The sequence below is a fragment of the Paramormyrops kingsleyae genome, chromosome 16 (assembly GCF_048594095.1).
Source record: "Paramormyrops kingsleyae isolate MSU_618 chromosome 16, PKINGS_0.4, whole genome shotgun sequence".
In the NCBI taxonomy this organism is placed as follows: Eukaryota; Metazoa; Chordata; class Actinopteri; order Osteoglossiformes; family Mormyridae; genus Paramormyrops; species Paramormyrops kingsleyae.
Window position 1 is genome coordinate 88,066 of NC_132812.1, and position 27,055 is coordinate 115,120.

The 27,055-nt window shown below is 37.9% G+C and overlaps 1 protein-coding gene across 1 annotated transcript in view; it reads left to right on the forward strand.

The window, feature by feature from the left end:
- Window positions 1–227: 227 nt before the first annotated feature.
- Window positions 228–27,055, forward strand: part of LOC140578879 (uncharacterized) — a 170,131-nt gene continuing 143,303 nt past the window's right edge. The window contains exon 1 of the mRNA XM_072700968.1: window positions 228–3,999. Within this exon, the coding sequence (XP_072557069.1) occupies window positions 1,153–3,327 (2,175 nt within the window). The 5' untranslated portion in view covers window positions 228–1,152 and the 3' untranslated portion in view covers window positions 3,328–3,999. The remainder of the gene's footprint in view (window positions 4,000–27,055) is intronic.

A 27,055-nucleotide genomic window follows, 5' to 3' on the forward strand; every position in this document is an offset into this window, starting at 1 on the left:
ATAGGAAAACGTGTTTTCGTGAAGAAATCATGACAAACTAACACAAAATGAAGATTTCATTATAACTTGACATTCTGAGTTGTTTTCATGAAACCTGCGCTTCCCCTATAAGAGTTCAACCTACCATTATAGGAAAACGTGTTTTCGTGAAGAAATCATGACAAACTAACACAAAATGAAGATTTCATTATAACTTGACATTCTGAGTTGTGTTACGTGCCGTAAGTTCGGGTTACGTGCCGTAAGGAATTTGTGCCGTAAGTTTCGGGTACGTGCCGTAAGTGTTACGTGCCGTAAGTTTAGGAGGATGCCTGCAGGTCCTCCGGACGTCCTGCCCACTCGCCGATTGGTCGCCCGCCCCCTCGACACCGCCCTCAGGACCTGACCCCGCCTCCCTTGCCCTCGGAGCCGTTTCCGGTTCACCGGCTGAAGAGTTCGCCGCTTCGTCCCTTCGTTGCCCGCTACTTGCTTCTCGCCTGCTAGCTCGCTCTCTGTTCGCTTTTGCTTTGTTTGATTGATCGTGTATGACTGTTTTGCCCTTGACTTCCGATTCTCGCCTCGCCCTTATTTGTACTTTCGCCTTTGTTTCTGATTGCTTGATTGGTTTTGGACTTTCGCCTGTGTTTCGACTTCGCCTCTCGGTTTTCCCTTTTGATACCTTTGCCTCGGCTTGGTGTTTCGTGTTTCACTAGGTGTGTAGGGAGTGTCTGCCTTTTTTGGTTTATTCGTTAACGTGGGGATTATTGTTTGTTTGGTCAGGGAGATAGATTTAGGCATTGTTGTTTCATTTCACCATTTTCTTTGTGTTCACTTAGGTAGCTCAGCTTGGGATACTCGGTAGATGTGCTTTTGTTTGTTTCTTTGGCCTTTGTCACTCCTGACGTTCGTTACACCTAGTGTTTGTACTGTGTTTGTGAAAAACTATAAAAAAAAAACTATAAAAAAAGACTCCCTCTGTGTCCCGTGTTCCCTTCTCCTAGCCCTAGTTGTCCTGTCCTCCCCAATCCCTCCTTCCCTTTCACTTTGTTGCGGTCCAACCCTAGACTGGATCGTAACAAAATTGGGGGCTCGTCCTTTCCTTCTTTCCCTTTCGTGCTTGTCTGGCGGATTTTTTTTGTGTGGGGGGGTGTTGTGGTGATTGCAGTAATCGTGATGGCCCAATTCGACCTTGTTGCGTTCACCCTTTACCCCACACTCGAACAATTTGATGTGTGCCGCAAGGATGATCTGCTACAGATAGCAGACTTCTTTAACATTTTGGTTCCCGCTGAGGCTTCCAAGCGGGTTGTTAAGCAAATTCTGCTCGATGAATTGGTTCAGCAAGGTATACTGCCTGAGTTGGGTGGATCCCCTAGTGTTGCTGCCACCCCGGTTCGGATGTCTGCTGTAGCGGAGGCCAGCAGCGACGATCCAGGGAGTGGACACCGCATGGATCTTGGAGATCCCCGCTCAACCAGGGAGGACCTACTGCTGACGATTAAGCTACGGGAGCTCGAGCTTGAGATTAAGAGACAGGAGTACCAGGCTCAGCTACTCCGTGTCCGGGCTATGGAGATGGAGGCTGAGAAGGAGCTGGAGTTACGTCGGATGAGCATGGGCGACCAAAAACCGATGCCTCTTCCGCGTAAAGCACCCACACCAGGTACACCTCCACCCGCAGCTCGCTCCGCCCGAGACCAGGCTGACGCCCAAGACGCTCCTAGACCCCGTCCCCGGTCTCCCTTGAGCTCGCCTGTCTCCCCGGAAATTGGTAGATCGAGCTTTGATGTGAGCCGACACATCGGTCTTGTTCCTGTGTTTCGGGAAAATGAGGTAGACGCCTACTTTTCCATTTTTGAGCGCATTGCTATGACATTGAACTGGCCCAAACACCTTTGGTCACTGTTACTGCAATGTAAGCTTGTGGGTAAGGCACAGGAAGTTTGTTCGGCTCTTGCGTTAGAGCAGAGCCTGGATTACGACATTGTGAAGGCTACTGTGCTTCGCGCTTATGAGTTAGTGCCGGAAGCTTATCGGCAGAACTTTCGAAATCTTCCCAAATCCGCCAGCCAAACATACGTGGAGTTCGCACGCGAGAAAGCCGTCTTGTTTGATAAGTGGTGCGGCGCTAGTGGTGTGTTTACCTTCGACCAGCTTAAGGAACTGGTCCTGTTAGAAGAATTTAAGAACTGTGTTCCTGATCGAGTGGTAGTGTACTTGAATGAGAAAAAAGTCACTTCGCTAACTGAAGCTGCCACCCTCGCTGACGAGTTCGTTTTGACCCACAAAACTGTGTTTACTCCGATTCCTTTGCCACGTAAAACTCGTCCAGTCGTATCCTCCCCCTCGTCAGCATCGTCTCCACCACCCGTGGAGAAACGCGAGTGTTTCTATTGCCACGAAGTGGGCCATATTATATCTGTTTGTCCTGTGTTAAAGCGCAAGGAAGCTCGTTCAGCAGCTAGGAAAGTAAATGTTGCTGCCTGCCCCGACAGTTCTTCGTCCTCCTCCTCTCGCGTTGATGCTGCTTTCGAACCATTTGTATTTACTGGTTCGGTTTCGCTCAGTGAGATGGATGCTCGGCACCCTGTGACTATCCTGCGGGATACGGGAGCCGCTCAGTCATTCTTGGTGGAAGGAGTTATTCCCCTATGTGACAAAACGTACTGTGGTACGGATGTGTTGGTGCAGGGAATTGATTTATGTGTGGCTGGAGTTCCCCTGCACACCGTTTATCTGTGTACTCCCGATTTCTCGGGATACGTGCGAGTAGCTGTCCAGCCCCAGTTACCTGTCCCAGGCATTACGTTTATTCTTGGGAATGACATAGCGGGGAAGAGAATCGTTCCTCTACCCGAAGTCGTTCTGGACCCTGTGCTGTGTGAAAATGATGTAGCGGTGGAACACCCGACGGTGTTTCCTGCGTGTGTGCTTACTCGTGCACAGCGGCGCCAGCTTGCCGACATTGACCTCGAGGACACGTTCATGTCCGTGCCAGTGTTGGATAAACCTTCGAAGATTGAGTCTGTGACCCCGGATCCTAATAACTCTGTTACCTCCCCTGAAGTTCCGTTCTGTTTGTTTTCTTATGTTTATTTTGTGATTTTTGTTGTTTTTTGTTTGGGATCTGTGTATTTTGGTGACCCGTGTGGGTTCACTCTTGTGTGGGGGGGTGTTACGTGCCGTAAGTTCGGGTTACGTGCCGTAAGGAATTTGTGCCGTAAGTTTCGGGTACGTGCCGTAAGTGTTACGTGCCGTAAGTTTAGGAGGATGCCTGCAGGTCCTCCGGACGTCCTGCCCACTCGCCGATTGGTCGCCCGCCCCCTCGACACCGCCCTCAGGACCTGACCCCGCCTCCCTTGCCCTCGGAGCCGTTTCCGGTTCACCGGCTGAAGAGTTCGCCGCTTCGTCCCTTCGTTGCCCGCTACTTGCTTCTCGCCTGCTAGCTCGCTCTCTGTTCGCTTTTGCTTTGTTTGATTGATCGTGTATGACTGTTTTGCCCTTGACTTCCGATTCTCGCCTCGCCCTTATTTGTACTTTCGCCTTTGTTTCTGATTGCTTGATTGGTTTTGGACTTTCGCCTGTGTTTCGACTTCGCCTCTCGGTTTTCCCTTTTGATACCTTTGCCTCGGCTTGGTGTTTCGTGTTTCACTAGGTGTGTAGGGAGTGTCTGCCTTTTTTGGTTTATTCGTTAACGTGGGGATTATTGTTTGTTTGGTCAGGGAGATAGATTTAGGCATTGTTGTTTCATTTCACCATTTTCTTTGTGTTCACTTAGGTAGCTCAGCTTGGGATACTCGGTAGATGTGCTTTTGTTTGTTTCTTTGGCCTTTGTCACTCCTGACGTTCGTTACACCTAGTGTTTGTACTGTGTTTGTGAAAAACTATAAAAAAAAAACTATAAAAAAAGACTCCCTCTGTGTCCCGTGTTCCCTTCTCCTAGCCCTAGTTGTCCTGTCCTCCCCAATCCCTCCTTCCCTTTCACTTTGTTGCGGTCCAACCCTAGACTGGATCGTAACAGTTGTTTTCATGAAACCTGCTCTTCCCCTACAAGAGTTCGACCTACCATTATAGGAAAACGTGTTTTCGTGAAGAAATCATGACAAACTATCACAAAATGAAGATTTCATTATAACTTGACATTCTGAGTTGTTTTCATGAAACCTGCGCTTCCCCTACAAGAGTTCGACCGACCATTATAGGAAAACGTGTTTTCGTGAAGAAATCATGACAAACTAACACAAAATGAAGATTTCATTATAACTTGACATTCTGAGTTGTTTTCATGAAACCTGCGCTTCCCCTACAAGAGTTCGACCTACCATTATAGGAAAACGTGTTTTCGTGAAGAAATCATGACAAACTAACACAAAATGAAGATTTCATTATAACTTGACATTCTGAGTTGTTTTCATGAATCCTGCGCTTCCCCTACAAGAGTTCGACCTACCATTATAGGAAAACGTGTTTTCGTGAAGAAATCATGACAAACTTACACAAAATGAAGATTTCATTATAACTTGACATTCTGAGTTGTTTTCATGAAACCTGCGCTTCCCCTACAAGAGTTCAACCTACCATTATAGGAAAACGTGTTTTCGTGAAGAAATCATGGCAAACTAACACAAAAAGAAGATTTCATTATAACTTGACATTCTGAGTGGTTTTCATGAAACCTGCGCTTCCCCTACAAGAGTTCAACCTACCATTATAGGAAAACGTGTTTTCGTGAAGAAATCATGACAAACTAACACAAAATGAAGATTTCATTATAACTTGACATTCTGAGTTGTTTTCATGAAACCTGCGCTTCCCCTACAAGAGTTCAACCTACCATTATAGGAAAACGTGTTTTCGTGAAGAAATCATGACAAACTAACACAAAATGAAGATTTCATTATAACTTGACATTCTGAGTTGTTTTCATGAAACCTGCGCTTCCCCTACAAGAGTTCGACCTACCATTATAGGAAAACGTGTTTTCGTGAAGAAATCATGACAAACTAACACAAAATGAAGATTTCATTATAACTTGACATTCTGAGTTGTTTTCATGAAACCTGCGCTTCCCCTACAAGAGTTCGACCTACCATTATAGGAAAACGTGTTTTCGTGAAGAAATCATGACAAACTAACACAAAATGAAGATTTCATTATAACTTGACATTCTGAGTTGTTTTCATGAAACCTGCGCTTCCCCTACAAGAGTTCGACCTACCATTATAGGAAAACGTGTTTTCGTGAAGAAATCATGACAAACTAACACAAAATGAAGATTTCATTATAACTTGACATTCTGAGTTGTTTTCATGAAACCTGCGCTTCCCCTACAAGAGTTCGACCTACCATTATAGGAAAACGTGTTTTCGTGAAGAAATCATGACAAACTAACACAAAATGAAGATTTCTTTATAACTTGACATTCTGAGTTGTTTTCATGAAACCTGCGCTTCCCCTACAAGAGTTCGACCTACTATTATAGGAAAACGTGTTTTCGTGAAGAAATCATGACAAACTAACACAAAATGAAGATTTCATTATAACTTGACATTCTGAGTTGTTTTCATGAAACCTGCGCTTCCCCTACAAGAGTTCGACCTACCATTATAGGAAAACGTGTTTTCGTGAAGAAATCATGACAAACTAACACAAAATGAAGATTTCATTATAACTTGACATTCTGAGTTGTTTTCATGAAACCTGCGCTTCCCCTACAAGAGTTCGACCTACCATTATAGGAAAACGTGTGTTCGTGAAGAAATCTTGACAAACTAACACAAAATGAAGATTTCATTATAACTTGACATTCTGAGTTGTTTTTATGAAACCTGCGCTTCCCCTACAGGAGTTCGACCTACCATAATAGGAAAACGTGTTTTCGTGAAGAAATCATGACAAACTTACACAAAATGAAGATTTTATTATAACTTGACATTCTGAGTTGTTTTCATGAAACCTGCGCTTCCCCTACAAGAGTTCGACCTACCATAATAGGAAAACGTGTTTTCGTGAAGAAATCATGACAAACTAACACAAAATGAAGATTTCATTATAACTTGACATTCTGAGTTGTTTTCATGAAACCTGCGCTTCCCCTACAAGAGTTCGACCTACCATTATAGGAAAACGTGTTTTCGTGAAGAAATCATGACAAACTAACACAAAATGAAGATTTCATTATAACTTGACATTCTGAGTTGTTTTCATGAAACCTGCGCTTCCCCTACAAGAGTTCGACCTACCATTATAGGAAAACGTGTGTTCGTGAAGAAATCTTGACAAACTAACACAAAATGAAGATTTCATTATAACTTGACATTCTGAGTTGTTTTCATGAATCCTGCACTTCCCCTACAAGAGTTCAACCTACCATTATAGGAAAACGTGTTTTCGTGAAGAAATCATGACAAACTAACACAAAATGAAGATTTCATTATAACTTGACATTCTGAGTTGTTTTCATGAAACCTGCGCTTCCCCTACAAGAGTTCGACCTACCATTATAGGAAAACGTGTTTTCGTGAAGAAATCATGACAAACTAACACAAAATGAAGATTTCATTATAACTTGACATTCTGAGTTGTTTTCATGAAACCTGCGCTTCCCCTACAAGAGTTCGACCTACCATTATAGGAAAACGTGTTTTCGTGAAGAAATCATGACAAACTAACACAAAATGAAGATTTCATTATAACTTGACATTCTGAGTTGTTTTCATGAAACCTGCGCTTCCCCTACAAGAGTTCGACCTACCATTATAGGAAAACGTGTTTTCGTGAAGAAATCATGACAAACTAACACAAAATGAAGATTTCATTATAACTTGACATTCTGAGTTGTTTTCATGAATCCTGCGCTTCCCCTACAAGAGTTCGACCTACCATTATAGGAAAACGTGTTTTCGTGAAGAAATCATGACAAACTTACACAAAATGAAGATTTCATTATAACTTGACATTCTGAGTTGTTTTCATGAAACCTGCGCTTCCCCTACAAGAGTTCGACCTACCATTATAGGAAAACGTGTTTTCGTGAAGAAATCATGACAAACTAACACAAAATGAAGATTTCATTATAACTTGACATTCTGAGTTGTTTTCATGAAACCTGCGCTTCCCCTACAAGAGTTCGACCTACCATTATAGGAAAACGTGTTTTCGTGAAGAAATCATGACAAACTAACACAAAATGAAGATTTCATTATAACTTGACATTCTGAGTTGTTTTCATGAATCCTGCGCTTCCCCTACAAGAGTTCGACCTACCATTATAGGAAAACGTGTTTTCGTGAAGAAATCATGACAAACTTACACAAAATGAAGATTTCATTATAACTTGACATTCTGAGTTGTTTTCATGAAACCTGCGCTTCCCCTACAAGAGTTCAACCTACCATTATAGGAAAACGTGTTTTCGTGAAGAAATCATGACAAACTAACACAAAATGAAGATTTCATTATAACTTGACATTCTGAGTGGTTTTCATGAAACCTGCGCTTCCCCTACAAGAGTTCAACCTACCATTATAGGAAAACGTGTTTTCGTGAAGAAATCATGACAAACTAACACAAAATGAAGATTTCATTATAACTTGACATTCTGAGTTGTTTTCATGAAACCTGCGCTTCCCCTATAAGAGTTCGACCTACCATTATAGGAAAACGTGTTTTCGTGAAGAAATCATGACAAACTAACACAAAATGAAGATTTCATTATAACTTGACATTCTGAGTTGTTTTCATGAAACCTGCGCTTCCCCTACAAGAGTTCGACCTACCATTATAGGAAAACGTGTTTTCGTGAAGAAATCATGACAAACTAACACAAAATGAAGATTTCATTATAACTTGACATTCTGAGTTGTTTTCATGAATCCTGCGCTTCCCCTACAAGAGTTCGACCTACCATTATAGGAAAACGTGTTTTCGTGAAGAAATCATGACAAACTTACACAAAATGAAGATTTCATTATAACTTGACATTCTGAGTTGTTTTCATGAAACCTGCGCTTCCCCTACAAGAGTTCGACCTACCATTATAGGAAAACGTGTTTTCGTGAAGAAATCATGACAAACTAACACAAAATGAAGATTTCATTATAACTTGACATTCTGAGTTGTTTTCATGAAACCTGCGCTTCCCCTACAAGAGTTCGACCTACCATTATAGGAAAACGTGTTTTCGTGAAGAAATCATGACAAACTAACACAAAATGAAGATTTCATTATAACTTGACATTCTGAGTTGTTTTCATGAATCCTGCGCTTCCCCTACAAGAGTTCGACCTACCATTATAGGAAAACGTGTTTTCGTGAAGAAATCATGACAAACTTACACAAAATGAAGATTTCATTATAACTTGACATTCTGAGTTGTTTTCATGAAACCTGCGCTTCCCCTACAAGAGTTCAACCTACCATTATAGGAAAACGTGTTTTCGTGAAGAAATCATGACAAACTAACACAAAATGAAGATTTCATTATAACTTGACATTCTGAGTGGTTTTCATGAAACCTGCGCTTCCCCTACAAGAGTTCAACCTACCATTATAGGAAAACGTGTTTTCGTGAAGAAATCATGACAAACTAACACAAAATGAAGATTTCATTATAACTTGACATTCTGAGTTGTTTTCATGAAACCTGCGCTTCCCCTATAAGAGTTCGACCTACCATTATAGGAAAACGTGTTTTCGTGAAGAAATCATGACAAACTAACACAAAATGAAGATTTCATTATAACTTGACATTCTGAGTTGTTTTCATGAATCCTGCACGTCCCCTACAAGAGTTCAACCTACCATTATAGGAAAACGTGTTTTCGTGAAGAAATCATGACAAACTAACACAAAATGAAGATTTCATTATAACTTGACATTCTGAGTTGTTTTCATGAAACCTGCGCTTCCCCTATAAGAGTTCAACCTACCATTATAGGAAAACGTGTTTTCGTGAAGAAATCATGACAAACTAACACAAAATGAAGATTTCATTATAACTTGACATTCTGAGTTGTTTTCATGAAACCTGCGCTTCCCCTACAAGAGTTCAACCTACCATTATAGGAAAACGTGTTTTCGTGAAGAAATCATGACAAACTAACACAAAATGAAGATTTCATTATAACTTGACATTCTGAGTTGTTTTCATGAAACCTGCGCTTCCCCTACAAGAGTTCAACCTACCATTATAGGAAAACGTGTTTTCGTGTAGAAATCATGACAAACTAACACAAAATGAAGATTTCATTATAACTTGACATTCTGAGTTGTTTTCATGAAACCTGCGCTTCCCCTATAAGAGTTCGACCTACCATTATAGGAAAACGTGTTTTCGTGAAGAAATCATGACAAACTAACACAAAATGAAGATTTCATTATAACTTGACATTCTGAGTTGTTTTCATGAATCCTGCACTTCCCCTACAAGAGTTCAACCTACCATTATAGGAAAACGTGTTTTCGTGAAGAAATCATGACAAACTAACACAAAATGAAGATTTCATTATAACTTGACATTCTGAGTTGTTTTCATGAAACCTGCGCTTCCCCTATAAGAGTTCAACCTACCATTATAGGAAAACGTGTTTTCGTGAAGAAATCATGACAAACTAACACAAAATGAAGATTTCATTATAACTTGACATTCTGAGTTGTTTTCATGAAACCTGCGCTTCCCCTACAAGAGTTCAACCTACCATTATAGGAAAACGTGTTTTCGTGAAGAAATCATGACAAACTAACACAAAATGAAGATTTCATTATAACTTGACATTCTGAGTTGTTTTCATGAAACCTGCGCTTCCCCTACAAGAGTTCGACCTACCATTATAGGAAAACGTGTTTTCGTGAAGAAATCATGACAAACTAACACAAAATGAAGATTTCTTTATAACTTGACATTCTGAGTTGTTTTCATGAAACCTGCGCTTCCCCTACAAGAGTTCGACCTACTATTATAGGAAAACGTGTTTTCGTGAAGAAATCATGACAAACTAACACAAAATGAAGATTTCATTATAACTTGACATTCTGAGTTGTTTTCATGAAACCTGCGCTTCCCCTACAAGAGTTCGACCTACCATTATAGGAAAACGTGTTTTCGTGAAGAAATCATGACAAACTAACACAAAATGAAGATTTCATTATAACTTGACATTCTGAGTTGTTTTCATGAAACCTGCGCTTCCCCTACAAGAGTTCGACCTACCATTATAGGAAAACGTGTGTTCGTGAAGAAATCTTGACAAACTAACACAAAATGAAGATTTCATTATAACTTGACATTCTGAGTTGTTTTTATGAAACCTGCGCTTCCCCTACAGGAGTTCGACCTACCATAATAGGAAAACGTGTTTTCGTGAAGAAATCATGACAAACTTACACAAAATGAAGATTTTATTATAACTTGACATTCTGAGTTGTTTTCATGAAACCTGCGCTTCCCCTACAAGAGTTCGACCTACCATAATAGGAAAACGTGTTTTCGTGAAGAAATCATGACAAACTAACACAAAATGAAGATTTCATTATAACTTGACATTCTGAGTTGTTTTCATGAAACCTGCGCTTCCCCTACAAGAGTTCGACCTACCATTATAGGAAAACGTGTTTTCGTGAAGAAATCATGACAAACTAACACAAAATGAAGATTTCATTATAACTTGACATTCTGAGTTGTTTTCATGAAACCTGCGCTTCCCCTACAAGAGTTCGACCTACCATTATAGGAAAACGTGTGTTCGTGAAGAAATCTTGACAAACTAACACAAAATGAAGATTTCATTATAACTTGACATTCTGAGTTGTTTTCATGAATCCTGCACTTCCCCTACAAGAGTTCAACCTACCATTATAGGAAAACGTGTTTTCGTGAAGAAATCATGACAAACTAACACAAAATGAAGATTTCATTATAACTTGACATTCTGAGTTGTTTTCATGAATCCTGCACTTCCCCTACAAGAGTTCAACCTACCATTATAGGAAAACGTGTTTTCGTGAAGAAATCATGACAAACTAACACAAAATGAAGATTTCATTATAACTTGACATTCTGAGTTGTTTTCATGAAACCTGCGCTTCCCCTACAAGAGTTCGACCTACCATTATAGGAAAACGTGTTTTCGTGAAGAAATCATGACAAACTAACACAAAATGAAGATTTCATTATAACTTGACATTCTGAGTTGTTTTCATGAAACCTGCGCTTCCCCTACAAGAGTTCGACCTACCATTATAGGAAAACGTGTTTTCGTGAAGAAATCATGACAAACTAACACAAAATGAAGATTTCATTATAACTTGACATTCTGAGTTGTTTTCATGAAACCTGCGCTTCCCCTACAAGAGTTCGACCTACCATTATAGGAAAACGTGTTTTCGTGAAGAAATCATGACAAACTAACACAAAATGAAGATTTCATTATAACTTGACATTCTGAGTTGTTTTCATGAATCCTGCGCTTCCCCTACAAGAGTTCGACCTACCATTATAGGAAAACGTGTTTTCGTGAAGAAATCATGACAAACTTACACAAAATGAAGATTTCATTATAACTTGACATTCTGAGTTGTTTTCATGAGACCTGCGCTTCCCCTACAAGAGTTCGACCTACCATTATAGGAAAACGTGTTTTCGTGAAGAAATCATGACAAACTAACACAAAATGAAGATTTCATTATAACTTGACATTCTGAGTTGTTTTCATGAAACCTGCGCTTCCCCTACAAGAGTTCGACCTACCATTATAGGAAAACGTGTTTTCGTGAAGAAATCATGACAAACTAACACAAAATGAAGATTTCATTATAACTTGACATTCTGAGTTGTTTTCATGAATCCTGCGCTTCCCCTACAAGAGTTCGACCTACCATTATAGGAAAACGTGTTTTCGTGAAGAAATCATGACAAACTTACACAAAATGAAGATTTCATTATAACTTGACATTCTGAGTTGTTTTCATGAAACCTGCGCTTCCCCTACAAGAGTTCAACCTACCATTATAGGAAAACGTGTTTTCGTGAAGAAATCATGACAAACTAACACAAAATGAAGATTTCATTATAACTTGACATTCTGAGTGGTTTTCATGAAACCTGCGCTTCCCCTACAAGAGTTCAACCTACCATTATAGGAAAACGTGTTTTCGTGAAGAAATCATGACAAACTAACACAAAATGAAGATTTCATTATAACTTGACATTCTGAGTTGTTTTCATGAAACCTGCGCTTCCCCTATAAGAGTTCGACCTACCATTATAGGAAAACGTGTTTTCGTGAAGAAATCATGACAAACTAACACAAAATGAAGATTTCATTATAACTTGACATTCTGAGTTGTTTTCATGAATCCTGCACGTCCCCTACAAGAGTTCAACCTACCATTATAGGAAAACGTGTTTTCGTGAAGAAATCATGACAAACTAACACAAAATGAAGATTTCATTATAACTTGACATTCTGAGTTGTTTTCATGAAACCTGCGCTTCCCCTATAAGAGTTCAACCTACCATTATAGGAAAACGTGTTTTCGTGAAGAAATCATGACAAACTAACACAAAATGAAGATTTCATTATAACTTGACATTCTGAGTTGTTTTCATGAAACCTGCGCTTCCCCTACAAGAGTTCAACCTACCATTATAGGAAAACGTGTTTTCGTGAAGAAATCATGACAAACTAACACAAAATGAAGATTTCATTATAACTTGACATTCTGAGTTGTTTTCATGAAACCTGCGCTTCCCCTACAAGAGTTCAACCTACCATTATAGGAAAACGTGTTTTCATGTAGAAATCATGACAAACTAACACAAAATGAAGATTTCATTATAACTTGACATTCTGAGTTGTTTTCATGAAACCTGCGCTTCCCCTATAAGAGTTCGACCTACCATTATAGGAAAACGTGTTTTCGTGAAGAAATCATGACAAACTAACACAAAATGAAGATTTCATTATAACTTGACATTCTGAGTTGTTTTCATGAATCCTGCACTTCCCCTACAAGAGTTCAACCTACCATTATAGGAAAACGTGTTTTCGTGAAGAAATCATGACAAACTAACACAAAATGAAGATTTCATTATAACTTGACATTCTGAGTTGTTTTCATGAAACCTGCGCTTCCCCTATAAGAGTTCAACCTACCATTATAGGAAAACGTGTTTTCGTGAAGAAATCATGACAAACTAACACAAAATGAAGATTTCATTATAACTTGACATTCTGAGTTGTTTTCATGAAACCTGCGCTTCCCCTACAAGAGTTCAACCTACCATTATAGGAAAACGTGTTTTCGTGAAGAAATCATGACAAACTAACACAAAATGAAGATTTCATTATAACTTGACATTCTGAGTTGTTTTCATGAAACCTGCGCTTCCCCTACAGGAGTTCGACCTACCATTGTCGGAAAACGTGTTTTCGTGAAGAAATCATGACAAACTTACACAAAATGAAGATTTTATTATAACTTGACATTCTGAGTTGTTTTCATGAAACCTGCGCTTCCCCTACAAGAGTTCGACCTACCATTATAGGAAAACGTGTTTTCGTGAAGAAATCATGACAAACTAACACAAAATGAAGATTTCATTATAACTTGACATTCTGAGTTGTTTTCATGAAACCTGCGCTTCCCCTACAAGAGTTCGACCTACCATTATAGGAAAACGTGTTTTCGTGAAGAAATCATGACAAACTAACACAAAATGAAGATTTCATTATAACTTGACATTCTGAGTTGTTTTCATGAAACCTGCGCTTCCCCTACAAGAGTTCGACCTACCATTATAGGAAAACGTGTTTTCGTGAAGAAATCATGACAAACTAACACAAAATGAAGATTTCATTATAACTTGACATTCTGAGTTGTTTTCATGAAACCTGCGCTTCCCCTACAAGAGTTTGACCTACCATTATAGGAAAACGTGTTTTCGTGAAGAAATCATGACAAACTAACACAAAATGAAGATTTCATTATAACTTGACATTCTGAGTTGTTTTCATGAAACCTGCGCTTCCCCTACAAGAGTTCGACCTACCATTATAGGAAAACGTGTTTTCGTGAAGAAATCATGACAAACTAACACAAAATGAAGATTTCATTATAACTTGACATTCTGAGTTGTTTTCATGAATCCTGCGCTTCCCCTACAAGAGTTCGACCTACCATTATAGGAAAACGTGTTTTCGTGAAGAAATCATGACAAACTTACACAAAATGAAGATTTCATTATAACTTGACATTCTGAGTTGTTTTCATGAAACCTGCGCTTCCCCTACAAGAGTTCGACCTACCATTATAGGAAAACGTGTTTTCGTGAAGAAATCATGACAAACTAACACAAAATGAAGATTTCATTATAACTTGACATTCTGAGTTGTTTTCATGAAACCTGCGCTTCCCCTACAAGAGTTCGACCTACCATTATAGGAAAACGTGTTTTCGTGAAGAAATCATGACAAACTAACACAAAATGAAGATTTCATTATAACTTGACATTCTGAGTTGTTTTCATGAAACCTGCGCTTCCCCTACAAGAGTTCGACCTACCATTATAGGAAAACGTGTTTTCGTGAAGAAATCATGACAAACTAACACAAAATGAAGATTTTATTATAACTTGACATTCTGAGTTGTTTTCATGAAACCTGCGCTTCCCCTACAAGAGTTCGACCTACCATTATAGGAAAACGTGTTTTCGTGAAGAAATCATGACAAACTAACACAAAATGACGATTTCATTATAACTTGACATTCTGAGTTGTTTTCATGAAACCTGCGCTTCCCCTACAGGAGTTCGACCTACCATTGTCGGAAAACGTGTTTTCGTGAAGAAATCATGACAAACTTACACAAAATGAAGATTTTATTATAACTTGACATTCTGAGTTGTTTTCATGAAACCTGCGCTTCCCCTACAAGAGTTCGACCTACCATTATAGGAAAACGTGTTTTCGTGAAGAAATCATGACAAACTAACACAAAATGAAGATTTCATTATAACTTGACATTCTGAGTTGTTTTCATGAAACCTGCGCTTCCCCTACAAGAGTTCGACCTACCATTATAGGAAAACGTGTTTTCGTGAAGAAATCATGACAAACTAACACAAAATGAAGATTTCATTATAACTTGACATTCTGAGTTGTTTTCATGAAACCTGCGCTTCCCCTACAAGAGTTCAACCTACCATTATAGGAAAACGTGTTTTCGTGAAGAAATCATGACAAACTAACACAAAATGAAGATTTCATTATAACTTGACATTCTGAGTTGTTTTCATGAAACCTGCGCTTCCCCTATAAGAGTTCAACCTACCATTATAGGAAAACGTGTTTTCGTGAAGAAATCATGACAAACTAACACAAAATGAAGATTTCATTATAACTTGACATTCTGAGTTGTTTTCATGAAACCTGCTCTTCCCCTACAAGAGTTCGACCTACCATTATAGGAAAACGTGTTTTCGTGAAGAAATCATGACAAACTAACACAAAATGAAGATTTCATTATAACTTGACATTCTGAGTTGTTTTCATGAAACCTGCGCTTCCCCTACAAGAGTTCAACCTACCATTATAGGAAAACGTGTTTTCGTGAAGAAATCATGGCAAACTAACACAAAAAGAAGATTTCATTATAACTTGACATTCTGAGTGGTTTTCATGAAATCTGCGCTTCCCCTACAAGAGTTCAACCTACCATTATAGGAAAACGTGTTTTCGTGAAGAAATCATGACAAACTAACACAAAATGAAGATTTCATTATAACTTGACATTCTGAGTTGTTTTCATGAAACCTGCGCTTCGCCTACAAGAGTTCGACCTACCATTATAGGAAAACGTGTTTTCGTGAAGAAATCATGACAAACTAACACAAAATGAAGATTTCATTATAACTTGACATTCTGAGTGGTTTTCATGAAACCTGCGCTTCCCCTATAAGAGTTCAACCTACCATTATAGGAAAACGTGTTTTCGTGAAGAAATCATGACAAACTAACACAAAATGAAGATTTCATTATAACTTGACATTCTGAGTGGTTTTCATGAAACCTGCGCTTCCCCTACAAGAGTTCAACCTACCATTATAGGAAAACGTGTTTTCGTGAAGAAATCATGACAAACTAACACAAAATGAAGATTTCATTATAACTTGACATTCTGAGTTGTTTTCATGAAACATAAGAACATACATAAGAAATTTACAAACGAGAGGAGGCCATTCGGCCCATCAAGCTCGTTTGGGGAGAACTTAGCTAATATCTCAGAGTTGTTAAAATCTTATCTAGCTCTGATTTAAAGGAACCCATGGTTTTAGCTTCCACTACAATAGCAGGAAGACTATTCCATACTCTGACTACACGCTGTGTAAAGAAGTGCTTCCTCAAATTTGTTTTAAAATGTTCTCCCGCTAATTTCCACTTATGGCCACGAGTTCTAGTATTTAGACTAATATTGAAATAGTCATTTGGCTGAACAGCATCCAGACCCGTTAGAATCTTATAGACCTGAATCATATCCCCCCTTAGTCTCCTTTGCTCAAGGCTGAACAGATTCAGTTCCGCTAACCTCTCCTCGTAAGACATTCCTCTAAGACCAGGAATCATTCTCGTAGCTCTTCGTTGCACCTTTTCTAAGGCAGCAATGTCCTTCTTGAGGTATGGTGACCAAACCTGCACACAGTATTCTAGGTGGGGTCTTACCAAGGAATTATATAAGTGTAACATCACCTCCCTTGACTTAAACTCCACACATCTAGAGATATAACCCAACATTCTGTTCGCCTTTTTTATTGCTTCCCCACATTGGCGAGAGTGGGACATGGAAGCATCAACATACATACCGAGATCTTTCTCGTAATCAGCTACCTTTATTTCAGTGGAACCCATAAAATATCTGTACTGTATATTTCTGCTCCCTGCATGGATTACCTTACATTTATCTGTGTTAAATTTCATCTGCCAAGTATCAGCCCATTCGCTAATTAAATCCAGATCCCGTTGAAGCCTCTCTGCTGCTAGATTAGTATCTGCTACCCCGCCCACCTTAGTGTCGTCTGCAAATTTAACCAGTTTACTGTATGTATTCGTGTCAATATCATTAATGTAAATTAGGAACAATAGTGGTCCTAAAATTGAACCCTGCGGTACCCCACTATAAACGGAGGCCCACTGTGACATAGTGCCTCTAATAACTACTCGCTGCTTCCTATCAGTTAGCCAGTTTTTGATCCAAGCTGCCACAGTTCCTAAAATTCCTGCAGCTTTAAGCTTTAACAAGAGCCGTTTGTGGGGGACAACATCAAAGGCTTTCTGGAAATCTAAGTAAATCACATCATAGGCCTTTTTGTGATCAATTTCACTTGTAGCTTCCTCAAAGAACTCAAGCAGATTCGTTAGGCAGGATCTACCTCTCCTAAATCCATGTTGGCTATCCTTTATAATGTTATTTGCATCTAGGTAATCTACCATTTTCACTTGAATTATAGCTTCCATTATTTTTCCAGTAATGCTAGTTAAACTGATTGGCCTATAGTTTGCTGGATTACTTCTATCCCCTTTTTTGAATATGGGTGTTATATTAGCATGCTTCCAATCTGATGGTACCACACCCGCAGATAACGATTTCTGGAATATTAAAGTCAAAGGTTGGCTAATAATATCCCTCATCTCTTTCAAGACTAAAGGTAAGATGCCATCAGGCCCCTGCGATTTATTTATTTTGAGTTTAGCTAGGCTTAGTATCACATCAACCTCAGTTATACATATATTGGTCATAGACGATGCTGTATTCGTATTAATTGGTGGTAAATTACTTGTGTTCTCTATTGTGAACACCCTTGAAAAATAATCATTAAACTCGTTTACCATATCAATTTCGTTATCAATTATAAGGCCCTTACTATCCTGCAAATTAGTGATTTCAGCTTTTAGTGCTCTCTTGGAGTTAAAATATTGGAAGAAACCTTTACTGTCATGCTTAGCCTCCAATGCAATTTTTCTTTCTACATCCCTCTTTGATAGCCTAATGTCATTTTTTAACTCTGCCTGTAGACTTAGATACTCCTGCTTGATTTTGAAATCATTAGTTATTTTCCAGTTGTGGAACAGAGCCCTTTTCCTCCTGACTTTACTCTTAATTTCCTTAGTAAACCACCTTGGTTGTCGTTTCCTAGATTTAGTTTTGCTGGAAACAGGTATGAAGTCCTCTTGCACTTGCAACAATGTGCTTTTGAAAAATTCCCATGCCTCTTCAACTGTTTTGCTATTTAACTCTGTCCAGTTTACAGTTTCTAATTTCCGTCTCATACCATTAAAGTTAGCCTTCCTAACATTGTATACTTTTAATTTAGACTTTGCTCTTCGGACACTAAAATTAACCTCGAACCTGCGCTTCCCCTACAAGAGTTCAACCTACCATTATAGGAAAACGTGTTTTCGTGAAGAAATCATGACAAACTAACACAAAATGAAGATTTCATTATACTTGACATTCTGAGTTGTTTTCATGAAACCTGCGCTTCACCTATAAGAGTTCAACCTACCATTATAGGAAAACGTGTTTTCGTGAAAAAATCATGACAAACTAACACAAAATGAAGATTTCATTATAACTTGACATTCTGAGTGGTTTTCATGAAACCTGCGCTTCCCCTACAAGAGTTCAACCTACCATTATAGGAAAACGTGTTTTCGTGAAGAAATCATGACAAACTAACACAAAATGAAGATTTCATTATAACTTGACATTCTGAGTTGTTTTCATGAAACCTGCGCTTCCCCTATAAGAGTTCGACCTACCATTATAGGAAAACGTGTTTTCGTGAAGAAATCATGACAAACTAACACAAAATGAAGATTTCATTATAACTTGACATTCTGAGTTGTTTTCATGAAACCTGCGCTTCCCCTATAAGAGTTCGACCTACCATTATAGGAAAACGTGTTTTCGTGAAGAAATCATGACAAACTAACACAAAATGAAGATTTCATTATAACTTGACATTCTGAGTTGTTTTCATGAATCCTGCACTTCCCCTACAAGAGTTCAACCTACCATTATAGGAAAACGTGTTTTCGTGAAGAAATCATGACAAACTAACACAAAATGAAGATTTCATTATAACTTGACATTCTGAGTTGTTTTCATGAAACCTGCGCTTCCCCTACAAGAGTTCGACCTACCATTATAGGAAAACGTGTTTTCGTGAAGAAATCATGACAAACTAACACAAAATGAAGATTTCATTATAACTTGACATTCTGAGTTGTTTTCATGAAACCTGCGCTTCCCCTACAAGAGTTCGACCTACCATTATAGGAAAACGTGTTTTCGTGAAGAAATCATGACAAACTAACACAAAATGAAGATTTCATTATAACTTGACATTCTGAGTTGTTTTCATGAAACCTGCGCTTCCCCTACAAGAGTTCGACCTACCATTATAGGAAAACGTGTTTTCGTGAAGAAATCATGACAAACTAACACAAAATGAAGATTTCATTATAACTTGACATTCTGAGTTGTTTTCATGAATCCTGCGCTTCCCCTACAAGAGTTCGACCTACCATTATAGGAAAACGTGTTTTCGTGAAGAAATCATGACAAACTTACACAAAATGAAGATTTCATTATAACTTGACATTCTGAGTTGTTTTCATGAAACCTGCGCTTCCCCTACAAGAGTTCGACCTACCATTATAGGAAAACGTGTTTTCGTGAAGAAATCATGACAAACTAACACAAAATGAAGATTTCATTATAACTTGACATTCTGAGTTGTTTTCATGAAACCTGCGCTTCCCCTACAAGAGTTCGACCTACCATTATAGGAAAACGTGTTTTCGTGAAGAAATCATGACAAACTAACACAAAATGAAGATTTCATTATAACTTGACATTCTGAGTTGTTTTCATGAATCCTGCGCTTCCCCTACAAGAGTTCGACCTACCATTATAGGAAAACGTGTTTTCGTGAAGAAATCATGACAAACTTACACAAAATGAAGATTTCATTATAACTTGACATTCTGAGTTGTTTTCATGAAACCTGCGCTTCCCCTACAAGAGTTCAACCTACCATTATAGGAAAACGTGTTTTCGTGAAGAAATCATGACAAACTAACACAAAATGAAGATTTCATTATAACTTGACATTCTGAGTGGTTTTCATGAAACCTGCGCTTCCCCTACAAGAGTTCAACCTACCATTATAGGAAAACGTGTTTTCGTGAAAAAATCATGACAAACTAACACAAAATGAAGATTTCATTATAACTTGACATTCTGAGTTGTTTTCATGAAACCTGCGCTTCCCCTATAAGAGTTCGACCTACCATTATAGGAAAACGTGTTTTCGTGAAGAAATCATGACAAACTAACACAAAATGAAGATTTCATTATAACTTGACATTCTGAGTTGTTTTCATGAATCCTGCACGTCCCCTACAAGAGTTCGACCTACCATTATAGGAAAACGTGTTTTCGTGAAGAAATCATGACAAACTAACACAAAATGAAGACTTCATTATAACTTGACATTCTGAGTTGTTTTCATGAAACCTGCGCTTCCCCTATAAGAGTTCAACCTACCATTATAGGAAAACGTGTTTTCGTGAAGAAATCATGACAAACTAACACAAAATGAAGATTTCATTATAACTTGACATTCTGAGTTGTTTTCATGAAACCTGCGCTTCCCCTACAAGAGTTCAACCTACCATTATAGGAAAACGTGTTTTCGTGAAGAAATCATGACAAACTAACACAAAATGAAGATTTCATTATAACTTGACATTCTGAGTTGTTTTCATGAAACCTGCGCTTCCCCTACAAGAGTTCAACCTACCATTATAGGAAAACGTGTTTTCGTGTAGAAATCATGACAAACTAACACAAAATGAAGATTTCATTATAACTTGACATTCTGAGTTGTTTTCATGAAACCTGCGCTTCCCCTATAAGAGTTCGACCTACCATTATAGGAAAACGTGTTTTCGTGAAGAAATCATGACAAACTAACACAAAATGAAGATTTCATTATAACTTGACATTCTGAGTTGTTTTCATGAATCCTGCACTTCCCCTACAAGAGTTCAACCTACCATTATAGGAAAACGTGTTTTCGTGAAGAAATCATGACAAACTAACACAAAATGAAGATTTCATTATAACTTGACATTCTGAGTTGTTTTCATGAAACCTGCGCTTCCCCTATAAGAGTTCGACCTACCATTATAGGAAAACGTGTTTTCGTGAAGAAATCATGACAAACTAACACAAAATGAAGATTTCATTATAACTTGACATTCTGAGTTGTTTTCATGAAACCTGCGCTTCCCCTACAAGAGTTCAACCTACCATTATAGGAAAACGTGTTTTCGTGAAGAAATCATGACAAACTAACACAAAATGAAGATTTCATTATAACTTGACATTCTGAGTTGTTTTCATGAAACCTGCGCTTCCCCTACAAGAGTTCAACCTACCATTATAGGAAAACGTGTTTTCGTGAAGAAATCATGACAAACTAACACAAAATGAAGATTTCATTATAACTTGACATTCTGAGTTGTTTTCATGAAACCTGCGCTTCCCCTACAAGAGTTCAACCTACCATTATAGGAAAACGTGATTTCGTGAAGAAATCATGACAAACTAACACAAAATGAACATTTCATTATAACTTGACATTCTGAGTTGTTTTCATGAAACCTGCGCTTCCCCTACAAGAGTTCGACCTACCATTATAGGAAAACGTGTTTTCGTGAAGAAATCATGACAAACTAACACAAAATGAAGATTTCATTATAACTTGACATTCTGAGTTGTTTTCATGAAACCTGCGCTTCCTCTACAAGAGTTCGACCTACCATTATAGGAAAACGTGTTTTCGTGAAGAAATCATGACAAACTAACACAAAATGAAGATTTCATTATAACTTGACATTCTGAGTTGTTTTCATGAAACCTGCGCTTCCCCTACAAGAGTTCGACCTACCATTATAGGAAAACGTGTTTTCGTGAAGAAATCATGACAAACTAACACAAAATGAAGATTTCATTATAACTTGACATTCTGAGTTGTTTTCATGAAACCTGCGCTTCCCCTACAAGAGTTCGACCTACCATTATAGGAAAACGTGTTTTCGTGAAGAAATCATGACAAACTAACACAAAATGAAGATTTCATTATAACTTGACATTCTGAGTTGTTTTCATGAAACCTGCGCTTCCCCTACAAGAGTTCGACCTACCATTATAGGAAAACGTGTTTTCGTGAAGAAATCATGACAAACTAACACAAAATGAAGATTTCATTATAACTTGACATTCTGAGTTGTTTTCATGAATCCTGCGCTTCCCCTACAAGAGTTCGACCTACCATTATAGGAAAACGTGTTTTCGTGAAGAAATCATGACAAACTTACACAAAATGAAGATTTCATTATAACTTGACATTCTGAGTTGTTTTCATGAAACCTGCGCTTCCCCTACAAGAGTTCGACCTACCATTATAGGAAAACGTGTTTTCGTGAAGAAATCATGACAAACTAACACAAAATGACGATTTCATTATAACTTGACATTCTGAGTTGTTTTCATGAAACCTGCGCTTCCCCTACAAGAGTTCGACCTACCATTATAGGAAAACGTGTTTTCGTGAAGAAATCATGACAAACTAACACAAAATGAAGATTTCATTATAACTTGACATTCTGAGTTGTTTTCATGAAACCTGCGCTTCCCCTACAAGAGTTCGACCTACCATTATAGGAAAACGTGTTTTCGTGAAGAAATCATGACAAACTAACACAAAATGAAGATTTCATTATAACTTGACATTCTGAGTTGTTTTCATGAAACCTGCGCTTCCCCTATAAGAGTTCAACCTACCATTATAGGAAAACGTGTTTTCGTGAAGAAATCATGACAAACTAACACAAAATGAAGATTTCATTATAACTTGACATTCTGAGTTGTTTTCATGAATCCTGCGCTTCCCCTACAAGAGTTCGACCTACCATTATAGGAAAACGTGTTTTCGTGAAGAAATCATGACAAACTAACACAAAATGAAGATTTCATTATAACTTGACATTCTGAGTTGTTTTCATGAATCCTGCACTTCCCCTACAAGAGTTCGACCTACCATTATAGGAAAACGTGTTTTCGTGAAGAAATCATGACAAACTAACACAAAATGAAGATTTCATTATAACTTGACATTCTGAGTTGTTTTCATGAAACCTGCGCTTCCCCTACAAGAGTTCGACCTACCATTATAGGAAAACGTGTTTTCGTGAAGAAATCATGACAAACTAACACAAAATGAAGATTTCATTATAACTTGACATTCTGAGTTGTTTTCATGAAACCTGCGCTTCCCCTACAAGAGTTCGACCTACCATTATAGGAAAACGTGTTTTCGTGAAGAAATCATGACAAACTAACACAAAATGAAGATTTCATTATAACTTGACATTCTGAGTTGTTTTCATGAAACCTGCGCTTCCCCTACAAGAGTTCGACCTACCATTATAGGAAAACGTGTTTTCGTGAAGAAATCATGACAAACTAACACAAAATGAAGATTTCATTATAACTTGACATTCTGAGTTGTTTTCATGAATCCTGCGCTTCCCCTACAAGAGTTCGACCTACCATTATAGGAAAACGTGTTTTCGTGAAGAAATCATGACAAACTTACACAAAATGAAGATTTCATTATAACTTGACATTCTGAGTTGTTTTCATGAAACCTGCGCTTCCCCTACAAGAGTTCGACCTACCATTATAGGAAAACGTGTTTTCGTGAAGAAATCATGACAAACTAACACAAAATGAAGATTTCATTATAACTTGACATTCTGAGTTGTTTTCATGAAACCTGCGCTTCCCCTACAAGAGTTCGACCTACCATTATAGGAAAACGTGTTTTCGTGAAGAAATCATGACAAACTAACACAAAATGAAGATTTCATTATAACTTGACATTCTGAGTTGTTTTCATGAAACCTGCGCTTCCCCTACAAGAGTTCGACCTACCATTATAGGAAAACGTGTTTTCGTGTAGAAATCATGACAAACTAACACAAAATGAAGATTTCATTATAACTTGACATTCTGAGTTGTTTTCATGAAACCTGCGCTTCCCCTATAAGAGTTCGACCTACCATTATAGGAAAACGTGTTTTCGTGAAGAAATCATGACAAACTAACACAAAATGAAGATTTCATTATAACTTGACATTCTGAGTTGTTTTCATGAATCCTGCGCTTCCCCTACAAGAGTTCAACCTACCATTATAGGAAAACGTGTTTTCGTGTAGAAATCATGACAAACTAACACAAAATGAAGATTTCATTATAACTTGACATTCTGAGTTGTTTTCATGAAACCTGCGCTTCCCCTATAAGAGTTCGACCTACCATTATAGGAAAACGTGTTTTCGTGAAGAAATCATGACAAACTAACACAAAATGAAGATTTCATTATAACTTGACATTCTGAGTTGTTTTCATGAAACCTGCGCTTCCCCTACAAGAGTTCGACCTACCATTATAGGAAAACGTGTTTTCGTGAAGAAATCATGACAAACTAACACAAAATGAAGATTTCATTATAACTTGACATTCTGAGTTGTTTTCATGAAACCTGCGCTTCCCCTACAAGAGTTCAACCTACCATTATAGGAAAACGTGTTTTCGTGAAGAAATCATGACAAACTAACACAAAATGAAGATTTCATTATAACTTGACATTCTGAGTTGTTTTCATGAAACCTGCGCTTCCCCTACAAGAGTTCAACCTACCATTATAGGAAAACGTGTTTTCGTGAAGAAATCATGACAAACTAACACAAAATGAACATTTCATTATAACTTGACATTCTGAGTTGTTTTCATGAAACCTGCGCTTCCCCTACAAGAGTTCGACCTACCATTATAGGAAAACGTGTTTTCGTGAAGAAATCATGACAAACTAACACAAAATGAAGATTTCATTATAACTTGACATTCTGAGTTGTTTTCATGAAACCTGCGCTTCCTCTACAAGAGTTCGACCTACCATTATAGGAAAACGTGTTTTCGTGAAGAAATCATGACAAACTAACACAAAATGAAGATTTCATTATAACTTGACATTCTGAGTTGTTTTCATGAAACCTGCGCTTCCCCTACAAGAGTTCGACCTACCATTATAGGAAAACGTGTTTTCGTGAAGAAATCATGACAAACTAACACAAAATGAAGATTTCATTATAACTTGACATTCTGAGTTGTTTTCATGAAACCTGCGCTTCCCCTACAAGAGTTCGACCTACCATTATAGGAAAACGTGTTTTCGTGAAGAAATCATGACAAACTAACACAAAATGAAGATTTCATTATAACTTGACATTCTGAGTTGTTTTCATGAAACCTGCGCTTCCCCTACAAGAGTTCGACCTACCATTATAGGAAAACGTGTTTTCGTGAAGAAATCATGACAAACTAACACAAAATGAAGATTTCATTATAACTTGACATTCTGAGTTGTTTTCATGAAACCTGCGCTTCCCCTACAAGAGTTCGACCTACCATTATAGGAAAACGTGTTTTCGTGAAGAAATCATGACAAACTTACACAAAATGAAGATTTCATTATAACTTGACATTCTGAGTTGTTTTCATGAAACCTGCGCTTCCCCTACAAGAGTTCGACCTACCATTATAGGAAAACGTGTTTTCGTGAAGAAATCATGACAAACTAACACAAAATGAAGATTTCATTATAACTTGACATTCTGAGTTGTTTTCATGAATCCTGCGCTTCCCCTACAAGAGTTCGACCTACCATTATAGGAAAACGTGTTTTCGTGAAGAAATCATGACAAACTTACACAAAATGAAGATTTCATTATAACTTGACATTCTGAGTTGTTTTCATGAAACCTGCGCTTCCCCTACAAGAGTTCGACCTACCATTATAGGAAAACGTGTTTTCGTGAAGAAATCATGACAAACTAACACAAAATGGCGATTTCATTATAACTTGACATTCTGAGTTGTTTTCATGAAACCTGCGCTTCCCCTACAAGAGTTCGACCTACCATTATAGGAAAACGTGTTTTCGTGAAGAAATCATGACAAACTAACACAAAATGAAGATTTCATTATAACTTGACATTCTGAGTTGTTTTCATGAAACCTGCGCTTCCCCTACAAGAGTTCGACCTACCATTATAGGAAAACGTGTTTTCGTGAAGAAATCATGACAAACTAACACAAAATGAAGATTTCATTATAACTTGACATTCTGAGTTGTTTTCATGAAACCTGCGCTTCCCCTACAAGAGTTCAACCTACCATTATAGGAAAACGTGTTTTCGTGAAGAAATCATGACAAACTAACACAAAATGAAGATTTCATTATAACTTGACATTCTGAGTTGTTTTCATGAATCCTGCGCTTCCCCTACAAGAGTTCGACCTACCATTATAGGAAAACGTGTTTTCGTGAAGAAATCATGACAAACTAACACAAAATGAAGATTTCATTATAACTTGACATTCTGAGTTGTTTTCATGAATCCTGCGCTTCCCCTACAAGAGTTCGACCTACCATTATAGGAAAACGTGTTTTCGTGAAGAAATCATGACAAACTAACACAAAATGAAGATTTCATTATAACTTGACATTCTGAGTTGTTTTCATGAATCCTGCACTTCCCCTACAAGAGTTCAACCTACCATTATAGGAAAACGTGTTTTCGTGAAGAAATCATGACAAACTAACACAAAATGAAGATTTCATTATAACTTGACATTCTGAGTTGTTTTCATGAAACCTGCGCTTCCCCTACAAGAGTTCGACCTACCATTATAGGAAAACGTGTTTTCGTGAAGAAATCATGACAAACTAACACAAAATGAAGATTTCATTATAACTTGACATTCTGAGTTGTTTTCATGAAACCTGCGCTTCCCCTACAAGAGTTCGACCTACCATTATAGGAAAACGTGTTTTCGTGAAGAAATCATGACAAACTAACACAAAATGAAGATTTCATTATAA